Genomic DNA, 24709 nt, shown 5'->3' on the forward strand with positions numbered 1-24709 from the left:
AATGTTTACCAGTGGCTTTAAAAATAAAATCTCACTAAACAGTTGAGAAAAATATTTAACAACCAAGGCAAAGCAATCACAGTCAAATTTTCACCTCAAGATTCCCATCTTAGATGTGGGAGGCAGAGAGAAGACTCCTGCACATCAGTCTGAACCTAGAATGAGGATGAAAAGAGTTGATTCTGCCGATAGTTGACAACAAATCCATATTTTTGCATCTCAGGGCAAAATGCGGAGCTACCCGCCCATCTGAATGTGCATTAAGAACAGCGCCACTGTTCGGTTAAGGATGACTCAAGTTTCTAAGCAGCAATACGAGGACAGGCTAGACATGAACATCCATACCAAAAATGTGGAAAGGTCCGAATATGACAGATCTCCCTTTTCAATTATTTGTGCCAGAAAGCATCACCATTTTCAACTATTCAAGGTGACAATATGAGACAAAGCAACTAGTCCCAGTAGAGCATTTCTGTATGAATGTATAGCTTTGGGAGGAAATTAACCATATCACACAGGGTTAATCCTTCCCCCCAAACTTCTGCCCCGTTATCCAACCAATTTACATTTTGTATTCTAAACTTTTATTACTCATTTTCATTATGATTTCACTTTGACACAATATTATTCCCTGGGCAAGACTTTCTGGGTGCAATGAGATCAGACATAATTTCTTCAGCAGGAATGCCTAACAAGGACATGTGTACACGTTCCATTCCCAGACATTTCTGTCTAGTTCAGATGAGCAAGGAATGAAAGGCGGGGCATAAAATGGTATAAATTCTACTTAGGCACGGGCAATAAGCATCCATAGGAAGCTACTGTTCCATATTAAAAGGCATTACCTGATATGGTTGAAAAAGACATCACAAAGGCTTATAATACCTTACCTGAGCCATCTGCCTCTCCAGTTTTGATCGGGGAATATCATCAAAGTAGTTTTCATTTCTTCTCCTCCTTGCATCGCCCTGCATGATAATGTGAGGAACGTCTAGGGAGCCACCAGTGGTGTAAGTGCTTTGGCTAAGTGATGGAGACAACTGAGGAGGAGTGTGATTACCACTGGGTTCCTGAATGGAAATACATCATGAAATAAATACCATGTTCCGTGGCTAACCTTTGGTTTCAAAATTGTGAAATACTGACAAGACAAACTGTGGGGGTGGGGAGTCGCTTTTGAAGCAACAGCCAAGGAATGAATGACATTCCACCATTTTATTAATGGCACAATCTAGTCAATACGTTTTTCCCCTAAGTATTTCAGGTCAAAGGTCTGAAATATCAAGAGTCAGGTTCTGTTTTCCTAAAGCAGCACCATAGATGCTCTCAGGAGGGAGGCACACCTATGTTGGGCACCTCTGACACTACTGCTTGTGTTTACAGGAAAGGAACTGGGCCCTCGCGTGGGCAGAGCGTCCTCACCATGGGTAGATGCCATGATGAGAAAGCTAAAATGGGACCCAATGGGTCTTGATCCTTCATCAAAGAATGGTCTGACAACAGGGTTGGGAAGAGGACACAGTATGGCAACACAGCATGTCACACGCACAGACTGCAGAGCAGTGCATGCTACGACAGAGGATGCTTTTCCAAGGCAAAGACAACTCCATCCGAGGGAAACAGGTCAGGAGGAAGATAGGGGGCATAGACAGCTCAGCTCTACTGTTTGCAAGTAAAATAGGATTGGGATCATGGTGTTTCTTCAGATCCCTTCTCCTCCAGATATTCTGGACCTTCTGTGATAGATTTAGGTCCTACACTTTTTCTCAGAAATCTCTGTCTTTGATCTTTTTTTGTTCCCCTAAATCTCTTCCAGAGAGCCAGAATGAGAGGTTCAGAAGGGGAAGGAAAAAGAGCAGGGTAAGTAGCAGGAAATTACTTCTCTAAAGAGTTATTTTAGGATGACTACACTGATGGTGCTTATATCTTTCTCTCCTTCCATGTAGCAAAATGAAGGCAAAACAAAAATCACTTTTTTTTTTTCTAATTTATTTGACGCTCCTCTTTCTAATGGGTGAAATTTCTATTTGTACTTTTATGACTCCCAAAACTCTCAAGTAGCCTCCAAATATCCCAGTGTACCCTAATGCCCCCAGTAATTAATTCAACCAGTATTCATGTAGTCCCTACCCATCCCATTCCAGTCTCTCTCAGGAGGCTAAGCTTGTCCTCCTGGAGCCAATTCTCTTGCATCCCCTGAAATCCTTGCGCATTTTCTTCTCCTCCAAAGCTGAATCAGACTCCAAATCCTAACAGCTCCTCTCCTGCCCCACCCTCTGTTATCCTGACAGTGGCTCTGTTGTTTGCTGAAGTGCATTGATAAGAGGCAGGCCACTGCATTTCATCACAACGGTTACGTCTGGGTGCCACACTTGTATTCATCCCTTCAGAAAGGAAATCAGAAACAAGCAAGTGCAGGACAAAATAAAGAGAGCAGAGCGGGCACCCCACAGCTTTCAGGAAGATCTCAGCTTTTTGACGAATTTTAGAAAAGTTCTTATAGGACGCATGAACACCAGTGACTGCCAGCCACTTCTTGCCACTGCCAGTTTGCCTGGAAATCATCTCTCTCACTTTCTCTCTGCCCTTTCCTCCCTCCCTTCCTTCACTTGCCCTTTATTTCTCTCTCTTCTACAGGTTCTCTCTAGTTTCCTACCTCATAATTCTTTTTTTTTTTTTTTGAGATGGGAGTTTCGCTCTGTCGCCCAGGCTGGAGTGCAGTGGCATGATCTTGGCTCACTGCAACCTCTGCCTTCTGGGTTCAAGCGATTCTCCTGCCTCAGCCTCCCGAGTAGCTGGGATTACAGGTGCGTGCCACCATGCCCGGTTAATTTTTTGTATTTTTAGTAGAGTCAGGTTTCACTGTGTTAGCTAGGATGGTCTCGATCTCCTGACCTCGTGATCTGCCTGCTTTGGCCTCCCAAAGTGCTGGGATTACAGGCATGAGCCACTACGCTGGGCTTCTACCTCATGATTCTAAAGTGTAGTTGAAGAAAAGAAATAGCATTTATTAAGTAAGGTTTTAGATTCTCTATTCTGAATTTTTGAAGTGGGTAAAGTTGGACAAATTTTACTTCTTGAAAAACAGAAGACCCTAAGGTTAATTTTAAATTGCTCTTTACTTAACTGTGGTCCTTGATCGATTTTCTTTCTGTGGGTTTGAGGAGTCTGACAGAAAACTCATTTCCGCTCTCCTGGTGTAATGGGGTGTGGGATGGGAGGTGAGGGAGTGGTTCTTTAAAGGTGGTGATTTGTCAGGCTGAATTCCATTATAGATGGATATCTAAATCTCAAAAATATATATTTAACTAATCTAGAAAAACAAATCTTGTTGTTTTGATTGTGTCAAACACAATCAAAAGGGAGATTGATTTTACACAGATACGGTAAGCTACAAAGAAAAGAGCCTGCACTTGCTGATCTATTGCTTCAGTTGTATAAAGTACATGTTTATAAAACCTATAAAACTGCACAAAATAATTCTTTTATTTCCTTACTCTGTTGCCCAGGTGGAGTGCAGTGATGCAATCTCTGCTCACTGCAATACTCCGCCTTCCGGGTTCAAGCGATTTTCATGCCTCAGCCTCCGGAGTAGCTGGGAGTACAGACGGGCACAACCACACCTGGCTAATTTTTTCTGTTTTTAGTAGAGGCAGGGTCTCACCATGTTGGCCAGGCTGGTCTCAAACAAGTAATTCTTAAGGGTAGAGAACCAAATGAATGTGCTTGGCACTTACCCTGAGGGTGATGGACCGAGGGGGCTTCTGTGGGGGATCGTCGTGCAGCCTGTCTCCCAGAGATGCCAAAATACGTTTCCTGTGGCCAATCAAATTGATTTTTAAAACCTGAAACAACATATATTTAGGTTAAATATTTCATTGGAGAACAAATAATTTTTCTATGTCCTAAAACATGTGGGGTGAAAAGAGATTTGTGCAGTTACCCCTGCACCATGAGATGTGGTGTGACATCAGTGTGACTCTTGAAGTCAAGAAAGATTGCAGTAGCATCTGGGAAGCCTGGAGTGGCGAAGTAGTAGGGGCAGAAAGAGAAGGGAGGATGGTTCTCCTTCTACTCATGCTGCCTGAGTGTCTCATTCCCAATGCAGCAGCCTCAAGACCTTGCCAGAATAGAAGCCAGCTCTTCTCATAAGCAGCTGAAAACTCACAGGATAAAATCTGAGTCCGGACTTGGCTTCAGGATAATGGGGACAGGCTGCCCTCTGTCTCTTTCCCTCCATCCAGGATATGCAGTCACGCCAGCCTCCTCTAGGTATTGGAAGCTCCACATTAATTCTCACCTTGGGGCCTCTACCCCTGCTCAATCACCTGCCTGGAACGCTCCCTCTCCCCTCTGAGATTTTCAAATAACCAGGGAATTCTCATGGTTCTGGACACTGTTCTTGTGCTGTCTCCTCAGAAAGGTCTTCCCCCACCTCCTTATTGAGGGAGCCATGTCCTCAACCCCTGACACGCACTCCATGATGATCCTCATTTTATCATGCTCTGAAAGCACTTTCTCTACTGGCTTAGTGTTTGTGTTTTGTTCCACCCTCTCCAGGTAAGCTCCCTGAGAGCAGGGCACTGCCATATGTTGATCACTATTATTTCCCCAAAGCATAAAAGGATGACTAAAAAAAAATAAGGGATTAATGAATATGAAAGAATGAATGGTAATAGAGAGCTGCAAAATTAGAGTCATCTTGCATAAGGATACGGTTAGAATGAAGGACTGCCTATTGGGGTAGACTCAGAGCCTCCCCAGGATGGTATTTTGAATCTGACCTTGCTGCAAAGGGCACATGGTAGAAGAGCTCTCAAAGGGAACCGAGAATTGCAGCACCTCAATCCTCAGCCCCATTCCTGGTGCTTTACCAGGGGCACATCCCTTTCAATCTTCCCAACTTCTCTATCTGGAAGGAGTTCTCACTTGACAGATGAAGAAACCGTGGTTCGGAGTGGTTAAGTCACCTACCCAAAAGCCAGCATGTGGTGGCTCTGGGATTTGAATCAGATTTGCCTGATTCCAAAGCATGTTTTACTCCAAAGTATACATCACAAAATTTGGGCATTTCTCCAAATATTACCAACTTCTTAAAAATATATTGTATATTTAATCCATTCATCAAAATGTGTTTACCTCTTCCCTACCCATGTGTAGTCCCAAGATATAATAATCTTGTTGGGTAAGTGGTTTCCAAAGTCGTTACCGCATGTGTAAATTTTTTTCTTCTCTTTTCAAGTTTTAAGATACAAGGTGGGGAAAGCATTTCTTTGGCAGGCATCCCATGCTACCTCGAATTTTTTTAAAATTTCAACTTTTATTTTAGATGTAGGTGGTATATGTGCAGGTTTGTTACATGGGCACATTGAGTGATGCTAAGGTCTGGGGTATGAACGATCCCGTCACCAGGTAATATGCGTAATACCCAAGTAGGTAGTTTTTCAGCCCTTGTCCCCTTCCTCCCTCCCCTCTTTTGTCATCCCCAGTGTCCACTGTTGCCATCTTTATGCTCATGAGTACTCAATGTTTAGCTCCCACTTATAAGTGCGAACATGCGATATTTGGTTTTCTGTTTCTGCGTTAATTAACTTAAGGGTAATGGCCTTCAGCTGCATCCATACTGCTGCAAAGGACATGATTTAGTTTTTTTATGTCTGTGTAGTATTTCATCTACCTTGACTTTTTATTTGCCTATTTGTTGGTTAACTTATGGGCCTTTCGGCCTAAACTGATGTATATTTTAAACTCACACTATGCCCTATTCCTTTGACAGCCACCCTCTGACCCGTGCCTGTTGATGATGAGGAGGGTAAATGTTAGCCAAGGTGAATGTCCCCATGCACCACATCCCTATGATTTTATAAAACCTTCATCTCCCCTGGCTGATGAATGCTAATCTTTGTAAGTTTGTTTTCATAAAGCAGCTCCTCTTTTCCATAAATCATTTCAGTTGACATCCTCTGGACTTTCTGCTACCCTATTATAGCTGCTTAAGGTTTGCTGAAAAAATGGCTCACAATATTGCAGGTATAAGTGAACCATGGCTTTACATTTATGCAGGATACTGTTTTCTGCTTTCAATACCCCTTTAAAATGTCCTTCCTAAGCACATGTGATTTCTAGCTAGCCTTTTAGCTGCAGTAGGAATAACTAGGGACAAAAGTATACACTGACTATAAAATCCCTTAATTTTGTTATAGCTAGTAGTTCAAAGCCCTTTAATCTAGGAGGGATGATTTGAATTATTTTTCCCTAAATTCCTTATCTTACAGTTGTCCAGGCAGAAGCCCATCTGGCATCCTTCTGCCCACTCACACAGCCCTGTGTTAGCTTTCTGCATTTATATTAACCAGTTTGGCATTTCACTACCTGGAAGAGCTTAGTGGTTTTTGCAAATCTGGAAATTTCAGCATGTATTCCTTTCAGATGATTTATAAATATGCTAATTAAGTGTGGCCCTACTGCTGATTACTTGCAGGCAGCATTGTTTATACAATCCATAGAAATGCCCTTACATTCTTGTATTGTTTCTTTTTTAAAGCATTGAGATCAAATAATTGCTTCATCTCAGAAAAAATACGATAACCTTTCCAAAGGTATTTTGCAAGTCTAAACACAGTATATTTTCTAATTCTCTTTTATTCTCATTCTCAATTACTTTGCCAAAAGCTTCTATTGGATACAAATTCCTCCCACAAAATCTTTCTCCTCATGCTGATGGTACTACCTTGCCCCTTCCCTGAGTCCTGCTAAAAATGTCTTTATAATAAAGACATTCATTTAATTATTATCATTTACAAAACTGACATTAAATAACATATAACTGTGGTACAATTGAGCTGATGTAATCTCCACTATTGCTTTTGGTTTACTCTCCCACAACTTAATTTTGGGCAGGTTACCTGACTCCTCTGATCTCAGGTTTTCTCACATATGAAGTGAAGAAGTTAATGACAATTTCAAATGTTGCTGGGAAGATGAAGAGTAAATTGTGAGAATAATCAGCATAGTGCCTGACACATAGAAGTCGCAACTTTCACAGTGTGCTTATTCCAGTGAATGGGTTCTGAGGGTGCACAGGAATCCTGGCCCAGAAGAACAAGGACTTGGTCATTGTCATAAAGTCAATCATGTTAAAGAAATACACTGGAGCTTTGGATGAAGAGATGTGGCTAACTTTGGGAAAGCCCTCAATGAAGTAACTTATCCTAGTAGGAACGTGGCTGATTTCTAGTTACTAGTCTGAGGCCAGACCCAACTCTCATCCACATTGCTTAATCTTCAATAGGAGGTAAGCTGAGGCACTCCTTTGCACTGCATCTTCATTGCTGTCTCCTCCATAGAGCTACCCAGATGAGGGTGGATTGATGAATGGATGGACGGATGGATACATAGATAGGAAACAAATTAACACAGGATAGTTAATACTATCAAGATCACCTGGATAACTCTCCTTTTTATTAGAAATTTGCTCCCATCACTGAGGATACTGATGGTAACTTCCATTTATTGAACATTTTCTATACTCTAGTTCTATGTTCTAGTTGTGTAGAAACTGTACCAAGTGGTTATACACGTATATAAATATCTCTTGTAATCCTTACAATAGCATACAATAAAACCATTCTGATTTTAGACATGCAAGATCTGAGATTATGAAATGCTAAGGAACTTCCCCAAGGTCACACCGCTAAGAGGCACATGGCTAGGATGTGCACCTGATTCTTAACCTGCCCTTCACCACTCTCCTTGCTCTTCTTCTTGCTGTTAACCTCTACACCTTTTGACCTTTAGTTACACTGTTGGTTATGTCATCATGAGGCTTAAGACGTTGCTTCTTACTTTGAGTTATCATGTTTAAAGCATTTACATAGGGCTTTGAGCATCTGAAAACATTAAAATAATTCACTTTTAAATAAGGCTTATAGCATTGTTAAAGCTACAGGCTACAAGGGCAGGTAACTCACAGTCTTCCCTATGAAATACATATATAGACCAAGGACAGGAAACCCTCATCATCCAAGATTCAATCTGAGCAGGCTCACTGTGGAGTGGTAGACAGGGTGACAGTTGGCTTCAAAATGTCCAAGTTGACAATAATAAATCTAATTGGCAAAACAATAACAGAGAATATTCCAAAGAAAGATAGTCATTATGGAAAAGTCAAGTCTGAAGGCTGTTGGGTTTGCTTTGAGTGAGAACAGCTTAATAGCAGACTGTCTTTGCAAGCAGATGGGGTTCCTGAGGTAGTGGAATCCTACAACCCCAGGCATCATGGGTGATAACCAGTGTGAAAACTTTAGTTTTCAAAAAAACCAGAGTAATGGTTACTGCAGTAGAGAAGAATTCTGTGTTTTCATTACTGCTTGGGTGAAAGTTAACTGTTCAGACAAAGAACATAATGGGAGTAAAACACAAAATAATGGTAATATATTGGATATTTAGTTATCCTAAGATATTGAAGCAATTCAGTTCAACTCAAAAACAATATTGAATTTCTGCTACCAATTATTTGGAGGCTTCAAAGGGGAAAGTCCATGAACAGAGCTTACAATATTGGAGAGATCAGGCACAAATAACTATGTTATCACACATTAACTAAGACAAAATTATTATACACATGAGCATAAGAATGTGGCTCCAACTGCTGAGTTCCAACAGATAAGAAATAAAAGTTGGCCAGGTGCGGCGGCTCATGCCTGTAATCCCAGCACTTTGGGAGGCTGAGATGGCTGGATCACAAGGTCAGGAGATTGAGACCATCCTGGTTAACACAGTGAAACCCCATCTCTATTAAAAATACGAAAAAAAATTAGCAGGGCATGGTGTTACATGTCTGTAGTCCCAGCTATTCGGGAGGCAGAGGCAGGAGAATCACTTGAACCCAGGAGGTGGAGGTTGCAGTGAGCTGAGATTGCACCACTGTGCTCCAGCCTGGGCGATGGAGCAAGACTCTGTCTCAGAAAAAAAGAAAAAGGAAAAGAAAAAGAAAAAGAAATAAAAGTTATTGCATGTGTTCTTAATGGTTTTTATTACAACTATTTTTTTTTTTTTTTTTTTTTTTTTTTTTTTTTTTATTATACTCTAAGTTCTAGGGTACATGTGCATAACGTGCAGGTTTGTTACATATGTATACTTATGCCATGCTGGTGTGCTGCACCCATCAACTCGTCAGCACCCATCAATTCATCATTTATATCATGTATAACTCCCCAATGCAATCCCTCCCTCCTCCCCCCTCCCCCCTCCCCATGATAGACCCCAGTGTGTGATGTTCCCCTTCCCGAGTCCAAGTGATCTCATTGTTCAGTTCCCACCTATGAGTGAGAACATGCGGTGTTTGGTTTTCTCTTCTTGTGATAGTTTGCTAAGAATGATGGTTTCCAGCTGCATCCATGTCCCTACAAAGGACGCAAACTCATCCTTTTTTATGGCTGCATAGTATTCCATGGTGTATATGTGCCACATTTTCTTAATCCAGTCTGTCACAGATGGACATTTGGGTTGATTCCAAGTCTTTGCTATTGTGAATAGTGCCGCAATAAACATACGTGTACATGTGTCTTTGTAGTAGACTAATTTATAATCCTTTGGGTATATACCCAGTAGTGGGATGGCTGGGTCATATGGTACATCTAGTTCTAGATCCTTGAGGAATTGCCATACTGTTTTCCATAATGGTTGAACTAGTTTACAATCCCACCAACAGTGTAAAAGTGTTCCTATTTCTCCACATCCTCTCCAACACCTGTTGTTTCCTGACTTCTTAATGATTGCCATTCTAACTGGTGTGAGATGGTATCTCATTGTGGTTTTGATTTGCATTTCTCTGATGGCCAGTGATGATGAGCATTTTTTCATGTGTCTGTTGGCTGTATGAATATCTTCTTTTGAGAAATGTCTGTTCATATCCTTTCCCCACTTTTTGATGGGGTTGTTTGTTTTTTTCTCGTATATTTGTTTGAGTTCTTTGTAGATTCTGGATATTAGCCCTTTGTCAGATGAGTAGGTTGCAAAAATTTTCTCCCATTCTGTAGGTTGCCTGTTCACTCTGATGGTAGTTTCTTTTGCTGTGCAAAAGCTCTTAAGTTTAATTAGATCCCATTTGTCAATTTTGGCTTTTGCTGCCGTTGCTTTTGGTGTTTTAGACATGAAGTCCTTGCCCATGCCTATGTCCTGAATGGTACTACCTAGATTTTCTTCTAGGGTTTTTATGGTATTAGGTCTAACATTTAAGTCTCTAATCCATCTTGAATTAATCTTCGTATAAGGGGTAAGGAAAGGATCCAGTTTCAGCTTTCTACTTATGGCTAGCCAATTTTCCCAGCACCATTTATTAAATAGGGAATCCTTTCCCCATTTCTTGTTTCTCTCAAGTTTGTCAAAGATCAGATGGCTGTAGATGTGCGGTATTATTTCTGAGGACTCTGTTCTGTTCCATTGGTCTATATCTCTGTTTTGGTACCAGTACCATGCTGTTTTGGTTACTGTAGCCTTGTAGTATAGTTTGAAGTCAGGTAGCGTGACGCCTCCAGCTTTGTCCTTTTGACTTAGGATTGTCTTGGCAATGCGGGCTCTTTTTTGGTTCCATATGAACTTTAAAGCAGTTTTTTCCAATTCTGTGAAGAAACTCATTGGTAGCTTGATGGGGATGGCATTGAATCTATAAATAACCTTGGGGAGTATAGCCATTTTCACGATATTGATTCTTCCTATCCATGAGCATGGTATGTTCTTCCATTTGTTTGTGTCCTCTTTTATTTCACTGAGCAGTGGTTTGTAGTTCTCCTTGAAGAGGTCCTTTACATCCCTTGTAAGCTGGATTCCTAGGTATTTTATTCTCTTTGAAGCAATTGTGAATGGAAGTTCATTCCTGATTTGGCTCTCTGCTTGTCTGTTGCTGGTGTATAAGAATGCTTGTGATTTTTGCACATTAATTTTGTATCCTGAGACTTTGCTGAAGTTGCTTATCAGCTTAAGGAGATTTTGGGCTGAGACGATGGGGTTTTCTAAATATACAATCATGTCATCTGCAAACAGGGACAATTTGACTTCTTCTTTTCCTAACTGGATACCCTTGATTTCTTTCTCTTGCCTGATTGCCCTAGCCAGAACTTCCAACACTATGTTGAATAGGAGTGGTGAGAGAGGGCATCCCTGTCTTGTGCCAGTTTTCAAAGGGAATTTTTCCAGTTTTTGCCCATTCAGTATGATATTAGCTGTGGGTTTGTCATAAATAGCTCTTATTATTTTGAGGTACGTTCCATCAATACCGAATTTATTGAGCGTTTTTAGCATGAAGGGCTGTTGAATTTTGTCAAAAGCCTTTTCTGCATCTATTGAGATGATCATGTGGTTCTTGTCTTTGGTTCTGTTTATATGCTGGATTACGTTTATTGATTTGCGAATGTTGAACCAGCCTTGCATCCCAGGGATGAAGCCCACTTGATCATGGTGGATAAGCTTTTTGATGTGCTGCTGAATCCGGTTTGCCAGTATTTTATTGAGGATTTTTGCATCAATGTTCATCAGGGATATTGGTCTAAAATTCTCTTTTTTTGTTGTGTCTCTGCCAGGCTTTGGTATCAGGATGATGTTGGTCTCATAAAATGAGTTAGGGAGGATTCCCTCTTTTTCTATTGATTGGAATAGTTTCAGAAGGAATGGTACCAGCTCCTCCTTGTACCTCTGGTAGAATTCAGCTGTGAATCCATCTGGTCCTGGACTTTTTTTGGTGGGTAGGCTATTAATTGTTGCCTCAATTTCAGAGCCTGCTATTGGTCTATTCAGGGATTCAACTTCTTCCTGGTTTAGCCTTGGGAGAGTGTAAGTGTCCAGGAAATTATCCATTTCTTCTAGATTTTCTAGTTGATTTGCGTAGAGGCGTTTATAGTATTCTCTGATGGTAGTTTGTATTTCTGTGGGGTCAGTGGTGATATCCCCTTTATCATTTTTTATTGCATCGATTTGATTCCTCTCTCTTTTTTTCTTTATTAGCCTTGCTAGCGGTCTGTCAATTTTGTTGATCTTTTCAAAAAACCAACTCCTGGATTCATTGATTTTTTGGAGGGTTTTTTGTGTCTCTATCTCCTTCAGTTCGGCTCTGATCTTAGTTATTTCTTGCCTTCTGCTAGCTTTTGAATGTGATTGCTCTTGCCTCTCTAGTTCTTTTAATTGTGATGTTAGAGTGTCAATTTTAGATCTTTCCTGTTTTCTCTTGTGGGCATTTAGTGCTATAAATTTCCCTCTACACACTGCTTTAAATGTGTCCCAGAGATTCTGGTATGTTGTATCTTTGTTCTCATTGGTTTCAAAGAACATCTTTATTTCCGCTTTCATTTCGTTATGTACCCAGTAGTCATTCAGGAGCAGGTTGTTCAGTTTCCATGTAGTTGAGCGGTTTTGATTGAGTTTCTTAGTCCTGAGTTCTAGTTTGATTGCACTGTGGTCTGAGAGACAGTTTGTTATAATTTCTGTTCTTTTACATTTGCTGAGGAGTACTTTACTTCCAATTATGTGGTCAATTTTGGAATAAGTGCGATGTGGTGCTGAGAAGAATGTATATTCTGTTGATTTGGGGTGGAGAGTTCTATAGATGTCTATTAGGTCCGCTTGGTGCAGAGATGAGTTCAATTCCTGGATATCCTTGTTAACTTTCTGTCTCGTTGATCTGTCTAATGTTGACAGCGGAGTGTTGAAGTCTCCCATTATTATTGTATGGGAGTCTAAGTCTCTTTGTAAGTCTCTAAGGACTTGCTTTATGAATCTGGGTGCTCCTTTATTGGGTGCATATATATTTAGGAGAGTTAGCTCTTCCTGTTGAATTGATCCCTTTACCATTATGTAATGGCCTTCTTTGTCTCTTTTGATCTTTGATGGTTTAAAGTCTGTTTTATCAGAGACTAGGATTGCAACCCCTGCTTTTTTTTGTTCTCCATTTGCTTGGTAGATCTTCCTCCATCCCTTTATTTTGAGCCTATGTATGTCTCTGCATGTGAGATGGGTCTCCTGAATACAGCAGACTGATGGGTCTTGACTCTTTATCCAGTTTGCCAGTCTGTGTCTTTTAATTGGAGCATTTAGTCCATTAACATTTAAGGTTAATATTGTTATGTGTGAACTTGATCCTGCCATTATGATATTAACTGGTTATTTTGCTCGTTAGTTGATGCAGTTTCTTCCTAGCCTCGATGGTCTTTACATTTTGGCATGTTTTTGCGATGGCTGGTACCGGTTGTTCCTTTCCATGTTTAGGGCTTCCTTCAGGGTCTCTTGTAAGGCAGGCCTGGTGGTGGCAAAATCTCTAAGCATTTGCTTATCTGTAAAGGATTTTATTTCTCCTTCACTTATGAAACTTAGTTTGGCTGGATATGAAATTCTGGGTTTAAAATTCTTTTCTTGAAGAACGTTGAATATTGGCCCCCACTCTCTTCTGGCTTGTAGAGTTTCTGCCGAGAGATCTGCTGTTAGTCTGATGGGCTTCCCTTTGTGGGTGACCCGACCTTTCTCTCTGGCTGCCCTTAAGATTTTTTCCTTCATTTCAACTTTGGTGAATCTGGCAATTATGTGTCTTGGAGTTGCTCTTCTGGAGGAGTATCTTTGTGGCGTTCTCTGTATTTCCTGAATTTGAATGTTGGCCTGCCCTACTAGGTTGGGGAAGTTCTCCTGGATGATATCCTGAAGAGTGTTTTCCAACTTGGTTCCATTTTCCCCCTCACTTTCAGGCACCCCAATCAGACGTAGATTTGGTCTTTTTACGTAATCCCATACTTCTTGCAGGCTTTGCTCATTTCTTTTTCTTCTTTTTTCTTTTGGTTTCTCTTCTCGCTTCATTTCATTCATTTGATCTTCAATCGCTGATACTCTTTCTTCCAGTTGATCGAGTCGGTTACTGAAGCTTGTGCATTTGTCACGTATTTCTCGTGTCATGGTTTTCATCTCTGTCATTTCGTTTATGATCTTCTCTGCATTAATGAGTCTAGCTGTCAATTCTTCCACTCTTTTTTCAAGATTTTTAGTTTCTTTGCGCTGGGTACGTAATTCCTCCTTTAGCTCTGATAAGTTTGATGGACTGAAGCCTTCTTCTCTCCTCTCGTCCAAGTCATTCTCTGACCAGCTTTGATCCGTTGCTGGTGATGGGCTGCGCTCCTTTGCAGGGGGAGGTGCGCTCTTATTTTTTGAATTTCCAGCTTTTCTGCCCTGCTTCTTCCCCATCTTTGTGGTTTTATCTGTCTCTGGTCTTTGATGATGGTGACGTACTGATGGGGTTTTGGTATAGGTGTCCTTCCTGTTTGATAGTTTTCCTTCTGACAGTCAGAAGGACTCTCTGTTGGTCTGTTGGAGATTGCTTGAGGTCCACTCCAGACCCTGTTTGCCTGGGTATCAGCAGCAGAGGTTGCCGAAGATAGAATATTGCTGAACAGCGAGTGTACCTGTCTGATTCTTCCTTTGGAAGTTTCCTCTCAGGGGTGTACTCCACCCTGTGAGGTGTGGGGTGTCAGACTGCCCCTAGTGGGGGATTTCTCCCAGCTAGGCTACTCAGGGGTCAGGGACACACCTGAGCAGGCAGTCTGTCCGTTCTCAGATCTCAACCTCCGCGTTGGGAGATCCGTGGCTCTCCCCAAAGCTGTCAGACAGAGTCGTTCGCGTCTGCACCGGCTCCCGCTACTTCCCCTGTTGGTCTTCAGCTGTGCGCTGTCCCCAGAGGTGGAGACTACAGAGACAGGCAGGCTTCCTTGAGCTGCTGTGAGCTCCACCCAGTTCGAGCTTCCCAGCGGCTTTGTTTACCTACTTAAGCCTCAGCAATGGCGGGCGCCCCTCCCCCAGCCTCGCTGCTGCCTTGCCGATAGATCGCGGCAGACTGCTGTGTTAGCAGTGAGGGAGGCTTCGTGGGCGTGGGACCCTCCCGGCCAGGTGTGGGATATATTCTCCTGGAATGCCTGTATGCTTACAGCGCAGTATTGGGGTGGGAGTTACCCGATTTTCCAGGTGTTGTGTGTCTCAGTTCCCCTGGCTAGGAAAACGGATCCCCTTCCCCCTTGCGCTTCCAGGTGAGGCAATGCCTCGCCCTGCTTCAGCTCTCGCTGGTCAGGCTGCAGCAGCTGACCAGCACCGATTGTCCGGCACTCCCTAGTGAGATGACCCCAGTACCTCAGTTGAAAATGCAGAAATCACCGGTCTTCTGTGTCGCTCGCGCTGGGAGTTGGAGACTGGAGTTGTTCCTATTCGGCCATCTTGCTCCGCCCCCCTGTGCCACCTATTACAACTATTTTTAAGAGGAATGTGGGTCAAAGGCAAGGAATATTGTTGAAACAACAGGAGTCAGCCACAGGTGGGCATCCGTTCATCACAGCAGTAGCCACCTCCAGGAATTTTATCCAGTATCACTTAAACAGGATAATTCCAGAAACCCCACTGTGAATCCCAGCAACAGAAGAATAACCATGCTGGATGACAGTCCTATAATATCACATCACTGCTGTTTATGTTTCTGGGTTTGGCTGTGGGAATTCTGCCGGACAGTATCATGATATGACCCTCATACGGAATAGCTTACTTCAGAATATATGTCATAGCAAAACTGAAAGTCAATGTACTTAAACTTCTTTTTTCTTTTAAAATTTAATGTGATATAAAATTAAACATGTTTACATTTATATCACATTAAATTTAACATGTTTAATTTAAACATGATGTAAATGAAGCAGTTTTCTTTATCTATTTTAACAAAATTAAATAACATTTTGATTATAATAGGTATACTGCTTTCTCATTTTAGATACTTTATAAAATACAGAAAAACAAGTAAGAGAACAAGTAATCCACAAACTATGTCTAAATAGATATATTTCCTTTCATTTTTTTCTCCCATGATTATGTTTTGTGGTGGTCATATCGTAAGTACCATTTTCGCCTTTTTTTTCAGTTCTTTAAAGCTAGAGAACTTTTCTACATACACAACTCTCAGTAGACATTTTAACTAACTCCGTATTATCACATTATTGTTTCAGAGAAGTATGTCATAATTCATTAAACATTTCCCCTACCGTTGAAAATTTTGGTTTGTGCTTCTTTCTGGATAGCAAACATTCCACATGCATAAATAATTCTATCATCCTACAATTTCCATTCTCACTGCCATGTTTACATAGACACAGCATGGAAAACACTAAAGAAGACTGCAAGAATCACACAAGTCACGCAGAAAAGTCATGTAGCAACAGTCTGTCTCCATGTTCTGCATGAAATCTCAATCCATTTATTGCCGGCTGGACCAATTCCTCCTGGGAAAATCACAAGCCCACATAATGTTCCTCAGTGTCATATTTTGCATTTGTTATGTTTTTGGAGTTCAGAGTTAGCTAACAGATGTGAAATAGCACATATAGCTGGAATTCTTCAGAGAGTACACATGCAGCGATGCTGGGCACACAAGCGATTCTAGTTCTCACCACCAGGAGACTGCATCCTTTTCATTCCTAGATTTTGATTGAGGGAGGGGGTTCATCCTGCGTTTGGAACTCACTCCCATTTTAGGGGGTAGATTATTTCCCCTTTCCTTTCTAGATACTTGCCAACTAAGGAGAACAGCTCCTATACAAGTCTATAGAGCTCACCTGGCTTCAGAGTAGCCTCTTCTAATAAAACTGCAAGTGTTCTGAGCGGTTCTGGTGTTCCTAAATGCCAAGAATGGAAGTTGTGGCAGAAGTTGATCTGCTTTGTTCTCATCTGCAGAACTAAAATTGCAAATAATTGTCAAAGATCCCCCCCCCCGGCCCCCACCGCCTGAGAACAATTTCTAAACACTTTCCACCTGAAATCAAGGCAAAAGTGCCTGTGTATAATTCCATTTCAGATTCCTGCAATCTCAGAAATCTTCACTTGAACTTGCATACAATTTTTGACCATGACATTTTTCTTTCTTATTTCTTGGACTGCAATAATCCATGTCTGGCATGGGATGGTGAACAGAAAGACCTTAGGAGCAGAAAGTCATGACACTTGGCTCTTCTCTTACTCTTCTTCTAGCTAAGTAATCTTTAATGTCTTTGAGTTGTAATATAAAGGGGAGAATAATAGTCTTATTCAACAAATATTTATTGGATGTCTTTCACATATAACCACCATGTTATGCAATTTCTGAGCCACAAAGAAGAAAAAATATCGAGTCCTCCAGGGCTCTCAATCCAGGTGGTAAAAAAATATTAAAACTATGTGAACATACGTGTGTATATATTTGTGTGTATGTATGTAGGCATCTATGTATCTATGCATGTATGTATGTATATATGTATCTATCTATCATCCATCCATCCGTCTAAATATATACGTCCACATAGTCTTCCCAGCCTAAAAGGGGTTTCTGTGGATTGAATGAGAATAACTAGGAAGCTTATCTGGAATTATAAAGCACAGAACTAAGGTACTAACTAAGGTATCATTTCTGTTTTAAGTATCACAGAAACTTAAAACTTTCTTACCCTATCAACAATATTTGGATATTATCTTTGATATTTAAATGTGCCATTATGGATATCTCTGGGTAGATTTTAGATCCAGAATCATGCCTTCCACTTCTCCAACCTTCTCTCCTGTTATTTCTTTGCGCCACGTATACACACTTGTGCATATTCCAGAGTGTCTCTGCCTGGATTTTCATTAGTATCTCACAAGGATGAAATCGAGATCCACCTAAAGCCTTGCTTGCTCACCTTGGATTACATAGACCTTTCTTTCTCTGAATTTCTTTAGTATCTGTGGGCTGCCCTGTGCTGCTGACACATGATACATTCTGGTGGGTACAGCTAGCTCTCTTTGTGTATGTGTCTTACCTGATCAACTAGACTATAGGCGCTGGAAAGTCAGATATGGTGTTACTGCATCTCAGGGTTCCTCAATGCATCTAGCCCATGAGTACAACTCAAAGGTGATCTCTAAGATCTCAACTCAAACCCCTGTCAAGGTGGACAACAAATGAAGCAGGGGAGACGTCTCTAAAAGAAAAAGGGGGAAGGAAAATAATACCTATGTCTTATTTCCTTCCCTTTCTACTCTCAAGAGTCTTCTATTCTTTCTGAGCTTTTGCACCTTAATTCCTACACACAGTCTTGCCATGGGTGATGCAAAATTTCCTTACGTCCCACCATCTGTAACTCTTTCCCTTTACCTCTGCCACTTCATCTAAAAAAATTCCCTCTGACTATGGTTTTCAAATTCCCTTTTCCTTCTGCTATTACTTTCCAAACCAACTGCTACTAAATAATCAGCAAATAACTGTTTGACAGATGCCACCGAAATACAACTGTACTAACCTATGGAAAGGAAAAGAGGTTCCAAGTCAAACAGCTCCAGAGAGAGCAAAGGATAGTCAGAAAGAGTGAGGAAGGAGGAATGTGTGTTTTCTGAATATAGTCTGTCTCATTAAATAGGAAATACTAATTATGAGGAAATGAGATCATCTTCGCATGAAAAGAGAGACCTTAATGGCATAATTGCCTCTGAACATTTAAGGACTCTGGAGGTACAAAGCCTTCTTTTGTAATCAATGAGAATCTTAGGTTTATTTGTAAAGCTCTCTGAATTACCTCTTGATGAAGGTACTAATTTTCTGACTTTCACATAAATATTGCTTCAGAAGATTAAAAACATACACAAAACAAAACAATGAATCAGTTCCCAACTAATTTCCCTGAAAGTTACTTTTAAGTAAAGCTTGCTGCCAGGTAAGTTTTTATAGGAGAAATTTGGTTTATATTGCTCAATAACCCAATCATTGGGGTTACTGAAGGAAAAATTTGTTACAAAAGAAAATGGGAAGTATGTGCAATATCCCAGATCTGAAGTTATTCTTGGAGATGTGAAGATGTGCTAATAGCATCTGAAAAGTGCAAATCTCCCTGCAGTACTATGAGTACATAAAAATGCTCTGCATCTTAAGAAGTAGAGAGACTGCTGTTTTGCTATATTTTGCTAACCATGCAGGATATTTACTGCTAAGGAGGGTATTTTCCAACTTTATTTCCTTTCGATTTTTGAGATCATAAAATTTATGATCAATTATATTGTGTGACTGATGCTCTCAGTATTGTAAATGAAATTATGGTTATCAAAATTCATTAACATATGTCCATATAAAATAAACAGAAACATGCAACATACATGAATATACCCAAATATGGGTGAATATACCCATATTTGTAAAAGAAGCTCTAAGACAAATTGAGTCTCAAGAGACAACCCTAGGTTAGTGATGGCCTGGTTACTCCATTTTTGGATTATAAACGGTATTTTCTGCTCTGTTGCTGCTCTGCCCCTCTTCTTGATGTTTAGCTATTTTAATGACATATAACACCCTCCATCAGCAGACAGAATAGTGAAAGAGGCAGTGAATTCAATCCAGCCAATTCTGTTTCTGTCAGCAGCTCTGATAAAAGGGTTTTATGTGGGAGGAGGTAAAAAATCTACCTAAAACTAGCTAAATTAAAGTTTTAAAAATGCATCCACAGATTTTACTTAGCCTAGCCAGCTACTACTGCACTTTAGAATTGGATGTTTACCATATTTCAGCTACGTATGGTGGCAAAAAGGATGCTAAGGTTAAAAAAAAGTATTATAAGGAAAGAAGAGATTGAGTCCCAAGGACAAGTTCAAAAAGAAGAAAAAAAAGAGTAACAACAGTGAGAGAGAGATTTCTTATCATCCCTTTTCTCCCATTGTCCCCAGCCCCACCACTATCCCCTTCCTTATTTCCTGGAGAGTCACATCACAGAGTAGAGCTGGGAATCACTTTAAACCCATAAGAATGGCTAATATTAGAAAACAATGACCCTGCCTAGGATGGTAAGGATGTGGAGGAACTGGAACTCTCATCTTGCTAGTAGGATTGTAAATGGCACAGGCACTTTTGGGAAAACTGTCAGTTTCTCAAGTTTTGACACAGTTTTCTAACATACAACCCAGCGAGTTGACTCTAGCTAGTTACTCCTAGCTAAAAATGAATACATATGCCCACATAAAGATTTGTACATAAATGTTTAAGCAACATTATTCATAATAGCTAAAAATTAGAAACAATCCAAATGTCCAATCAACTGGTGAATGGATAAGTAAAATATGGTATATTCATGCAACGAAATACTGCCTAATGATACAAAGGAATGGGCTATATAATACAGGCTATAGCATCAACAGATCTCAAAAACATTATGCTAAGTGAAAGAAGCTGCACACACAAGATGATATAATGTTGTAGGATTCCATTTACATGAGTTTCTGGAAAGCATAAAACTATATGTACAGAAAGCATATCAGTGGTTATCTGGAGTAGGAATAGGAGCAGGGATTGACTGAAATGAGCATAAAGGAACTTTTTGGGGTGATGGAAATGTTCTAAAATGAGATTGTGTTGATGGCTGCTTTATAGGTTCGTTTATAGGATGTATAGGCTTACTGAAATTTATCTAACTGTATACTTAAAATGAGTGATTTTCATGATCTGTAATTAAATTGCAATGAAATTGTTTTAAAAAAAATAATGCTGGGAGAATCCATTCAGTATGCAGTATTGTATAAAAAAGGCCATTCCTGAAAGCTGTAATCCAGGCTGCTCGAGAGGAAGATCTCTGTTGTCTTGGAATGTGTCACTTATCAGCTGGATGGAAGAGTGAGCAACATATACACTGCAGGATGCCTTAAGGAAAATGTGACCTGCAGGGTAACTTTGTTCTAGGAGCCTACTACTATTTGACTATAGGCTAATAGAATCTGTAGCATATTCTTTGTTATTACTGTACAATACAGTAAAATTAGTACTGACTTTCCTATGTATGTACATTTTTTTTTTTTTTTTTTGAGACAGAGTCTTGCAGTGTCCCAGGCTGGAGTGCAGTGCAGTGGCATGATCTCGGCTCACTGCAAGCTCCGCCTCCTGGGTTTATGCCATTCTCCTGCCTCAGCCTCCAGAGTAGCTGGGACTACAGGCTCCCGCCACCACGCCCGGCTAATTTTTTGTATTTTCAGTAGAGACGGGGTTTCACTGTGTTAGCCAGGATGGTCTCGATCTCCTGACCTCGTGATCCCCCTGCCTCGGCCTCCCAAGCTGCTGGGATTACAGGTGTGAGCCACTGCGCCCGGCCTGTATGTACATTTTTGAAGGTTTTAATCCTCCAAGTCATAACACTTTGGTAAAAATGTTTATGCTTTCTAAATACTTACAACAAATGGCTTATGGATGTTTGAAAAGAGTGGAGTGATCACTAGGAGCCAACATGGGTTCTCTCTGGATGGGTAACAGGTGGTGATCATGAGATGGCACTCAAGAACCAGAGAATAAGGTTGCATTCTAAGCACCAAATTAATCTCATCAACAGTGCTATGATTTGAGTTTTCTCTGAGAAAAACTCAGCTTGAAATTGGATCTCCAAAGTGTCAGTGTTGGCAGATGGGGCCTAATGGGAGGTATCTGGGTCATGAGGCGGTGAATCCTTCTTGAAATAATTTGTGCCATTCTCTGAGTAGTGAATGAGTTCTTGCTCTGGCAAGACCGGATTAGTTCTCACAGGGATGAATTAGTTCCTGCAAGAGTGGGTTGTTAAGAAGCCAGGACATCCTGTGGGTTTTGCCTCTTCACACATCAGCTTCCCCTTTAACCTTTAGCCATGTTGTAATACAGCAGCAGAAATTCTCACCAGAAGCTGAGCAGGTGCTGGCACCATGCTTCTTGAACTTCCTAGCCTGCAGAACTGTGGACTAAATAAAACTTTTCTTCTTTATAAATCACTCAGTCTCAGATGTTCTGTTACAGCAACACAAAACAGAGTAGGACAAACAAAGTGATTGAAGTCAGAATGACTTTCTAGTCCATGAAGAGTCAATGAAATAGACTGGCAGCGTGACTATAGTTTAATCGGTGATACTGAAATCCAGCTAAACAAAGAAGGTGTGCCAGGGTAGGATGGAGACACAAGGGTAGAGGGCAGATTGAAGCAATGAAACTATGGAAAAAAGAATTAGAATGTCTAGCTTTGATAGCATCATGGGGAGAGACTGAATCTTAACGTAAGTAAGCTCCCTGATTACTCAAGGGGCTATGTTATTAGGTTTTGTACTGATCTAAATGAAACATCCCTCAAAATTCCCTTTCCTTCAATACTACATGCACCAGGAAGCAGTAATCACTGGATCAGTGTTCTGAGTACCCCGATATGAGAAGAGGAAGTGTTGAAGATGGGGGATCAGGGAGCGGAGCATTCAGTCAGTTAGAGAATCCTTCCCATCACGTATTAACAGACTGGACATCTTGATACACTGATCTCTCCTTAGTTAAATTAAATCAACACCACCGAGGCACAGAACCTGATCAGGAGGGCATAGTGATTAAGAGTGGGGCTTGCTGTCAGGGTGACCTGAGTGTGAGTGTTGGTACTGGCATTTACTATATATGCCTTTTGGTCAATTATTTAACCTCTCTCAGTGACACCTACCTTGTATAAAATGATGGAGCTAAGAAACAGTATTCTCCTCTTAGTATAATAGTTAGGATTAAATGAGACATATGCAATGCATTAAGCACAGTGCCTGATATAAAATGAGCTTCATAAAATTCTAACTTCAGTGTTTTGATTAAGCCCAGTTTCTGAACTGGAAGGGCTGAGCCCTCCCCTGGAACCTGCCCAGAAGGAGCTCAGCAGCCAGCCATGCCCCTTTTTCCTGGCAACAACCCCTGCATCATCAGCCACTCCTCAAACTTTGCTGGCCTCATTGAAAATCAGTTTTTGCCACACTTTATTAACTTTCTTTTTTTTGACAGAGTTATTAGTACGAGGTTGACAGACCAGGAGAATGTCATAGATACAGTGTGTTTGGTTCCAATAAAGCACTTGATGAAGTCTTTCATTATCTATAAGATGGTGGGCTCTATGAGAGAAAAATTAAGTGTATTCACAGCTGGTTGTACATCTATAGCCAAGAGGCTTGATGAATGGCTCTGTCATAACCTGTTGGGGGACCACTGATTGAATGCCACAGGCTCTGTCCCTGGGTTCTGCTCTATTCAATATTCTTATTAATGGCATCAAAGTAGACATAAGAAGAACACTTATCAGATTTTTCAATGACATAAAACTGTGAAAAATATTTAATATAATAATAGGCTAAATGTAAAATTCAACATTCTCTCAATGGGCTGAAAAGGCCAACCTGAGACAAAAAAGATGCAATTTAACAGGGATAAATACAATGTCTTACATTAAGGATCCAAAATAAATCAACTGTTCAAGTTCAAGATGGGAAAGATATGGCTGTGCCACAGTTCAAAGAAATAGCTGAATTTTTAGTTAAACATAGGAAGGTGTTTAACAGAAAGAATGCAAAAGTACGTGTCTGATGGGAAGGGAATGAACCCATTTAGAATAATTTTACCAAAGAAATGATCTCATTTACCTTACCATTTCAACCTAACAAGGCTGGTAATTACAAATCTTAATTTTAGAAATGCATTAATTGAGGTTCAGGAATTTAAGGAACTTGTCAAAGTGATGACTAAATCAGGATTTGAATCCAGTTTCGACTTACAAAATTCGTGCACTTTGGATTCATTCTATCTTGCTGCCACTTCTGTCCCAGAGTTGCTGTGTGGCTCAAGTGAGACAATTTTAATGGACGGACCTAGCACAGTGCCTGGCCCCTACCTTCTGCTCAAAAGTGACTGATTATTTTTTCTCCCAGAGACTCATTAAATGTTAAGGCTGTGTGCTTGCTTATATGAACAACTAGTACTTTATTATTATAATATGAACTCTGCAGTCTATTCTAAGTCTTTACAAGTTTATCCATTAATATAGTGGATATGTTAATGCAGTGGATATTTCTAGTGCAGAAATGATTCTGTCGATTTTTATTCTCTTGTTCACCATTATTTCCAAATCCTTAATGCCAGAAGAGAAAGTCCAGCCTGGAAAAGGCACTGGAAAATTCGAGGGCAATCTGAAAATCTCTGTCAGTCAGTAATGATTCCCAGATAATCAAAACTTTCTTTTTTTTTTTTTTTAATTAAGGTAACTTTCAAGGGCTGCATTAGTGGTTCAACATTGCGTATTTACATGACAAAAACCTCAATTACCTTTAGATAATGAGGTGGTGTGTTAAGTAACCTCAGTACAATGATCTGCATATAGAATGTATGAAATTTTCAATTAATTCAATTATTTAATTAGTTTAGCTTATGGTTAAAAAGTACTTTTTTTCTGTTGTTGGAGTCCTTACTAGAATTCTTCATACACACACACACATATATACACACATATATATACACACACATACATATATATACACACACACATATATATGTATATTTTGTTCTCTCCTGCCTAAGGGTGGCTTATTGACAGTCTTTAATTCTTTCCTGGATATTTGGAATACTGCACTGCATCTGAGTCATGGACTGTGAAGACTATTTGTCACTGGTTCACAGTGCTGCTGCAAAAGGTGGCTGAGGAATGCCCACTGGCTCCAGCAGTATCCTGGAAGATTTAGCTTTTAAATAAAGGAATTCTTAGTAGCAGTTAGTTGTCACTGCCTCCTGCACTAAAAGCAAGGGCTGACAACATTAGCTATCCAAAAGTTCCAGTAAATAATGTTTTATTGTAAAAAAGAATCCATTTGGGGGAAGGTGCAAACTCTTTGTAATTTTCTCTCCCTCTTTCTCTTG

At 40.4% G+C, this 24709-nt stretch overlaps 1 protein-coding gene across 49 annotated transcripts in view; it reads right to left on the reverse strand.

The window, feature by feature from the left end:
* Nucleotides 1–24709, reverse strand: part of ANKS1B (ankyrin repeat and sterile alpha motif domain containing 1B) — a 1300027-nt gene that overhangs the window by 97239 nt on the left and 1178079 nt on the right. For 26 of the 49 annotated variants that reach the window (XM_030938491.1, XM_010355950.2, XM_030938507.1 and 23 more), the window contains 2 exons: nt 3738–3845; nt 891–1070 (listed from right to left, as the gene is read on the reverse strand). The exons of 6 other annotated variants lie outside the window; for them this stretch is intronic. In XM_030938491.1, coding sequence (XP_030794351.1) covers nt 891–1070; nt 3738–3845 — 288 coding nt within the window. The remainder of the gene's footprint in view (nt 1–890; nt 1071–3737; nt 3846–24709) is intronic. 17 more of the 49 variants (XM_030938489.1, XM_030938522.1, XM_030938521.1 and 14 more) reach the window with 2 other exon arrangements.

Source organism: Rhinopithecus roxellana, chromosome 10 (genome assembly GCF_007565055.1).
Source record: "Rhinopithecus roxellana isolate Shanxi Qingling chromosome 10, ASM756505v1, whole genome shotgun sequence".
Taxonomy (NCBI): Eukaryota; Metazoa; Chordata; class Mammalia; order Primates; family Cercopithecidae; genus Rhinopithecus; species Rhinopithecus roxellana.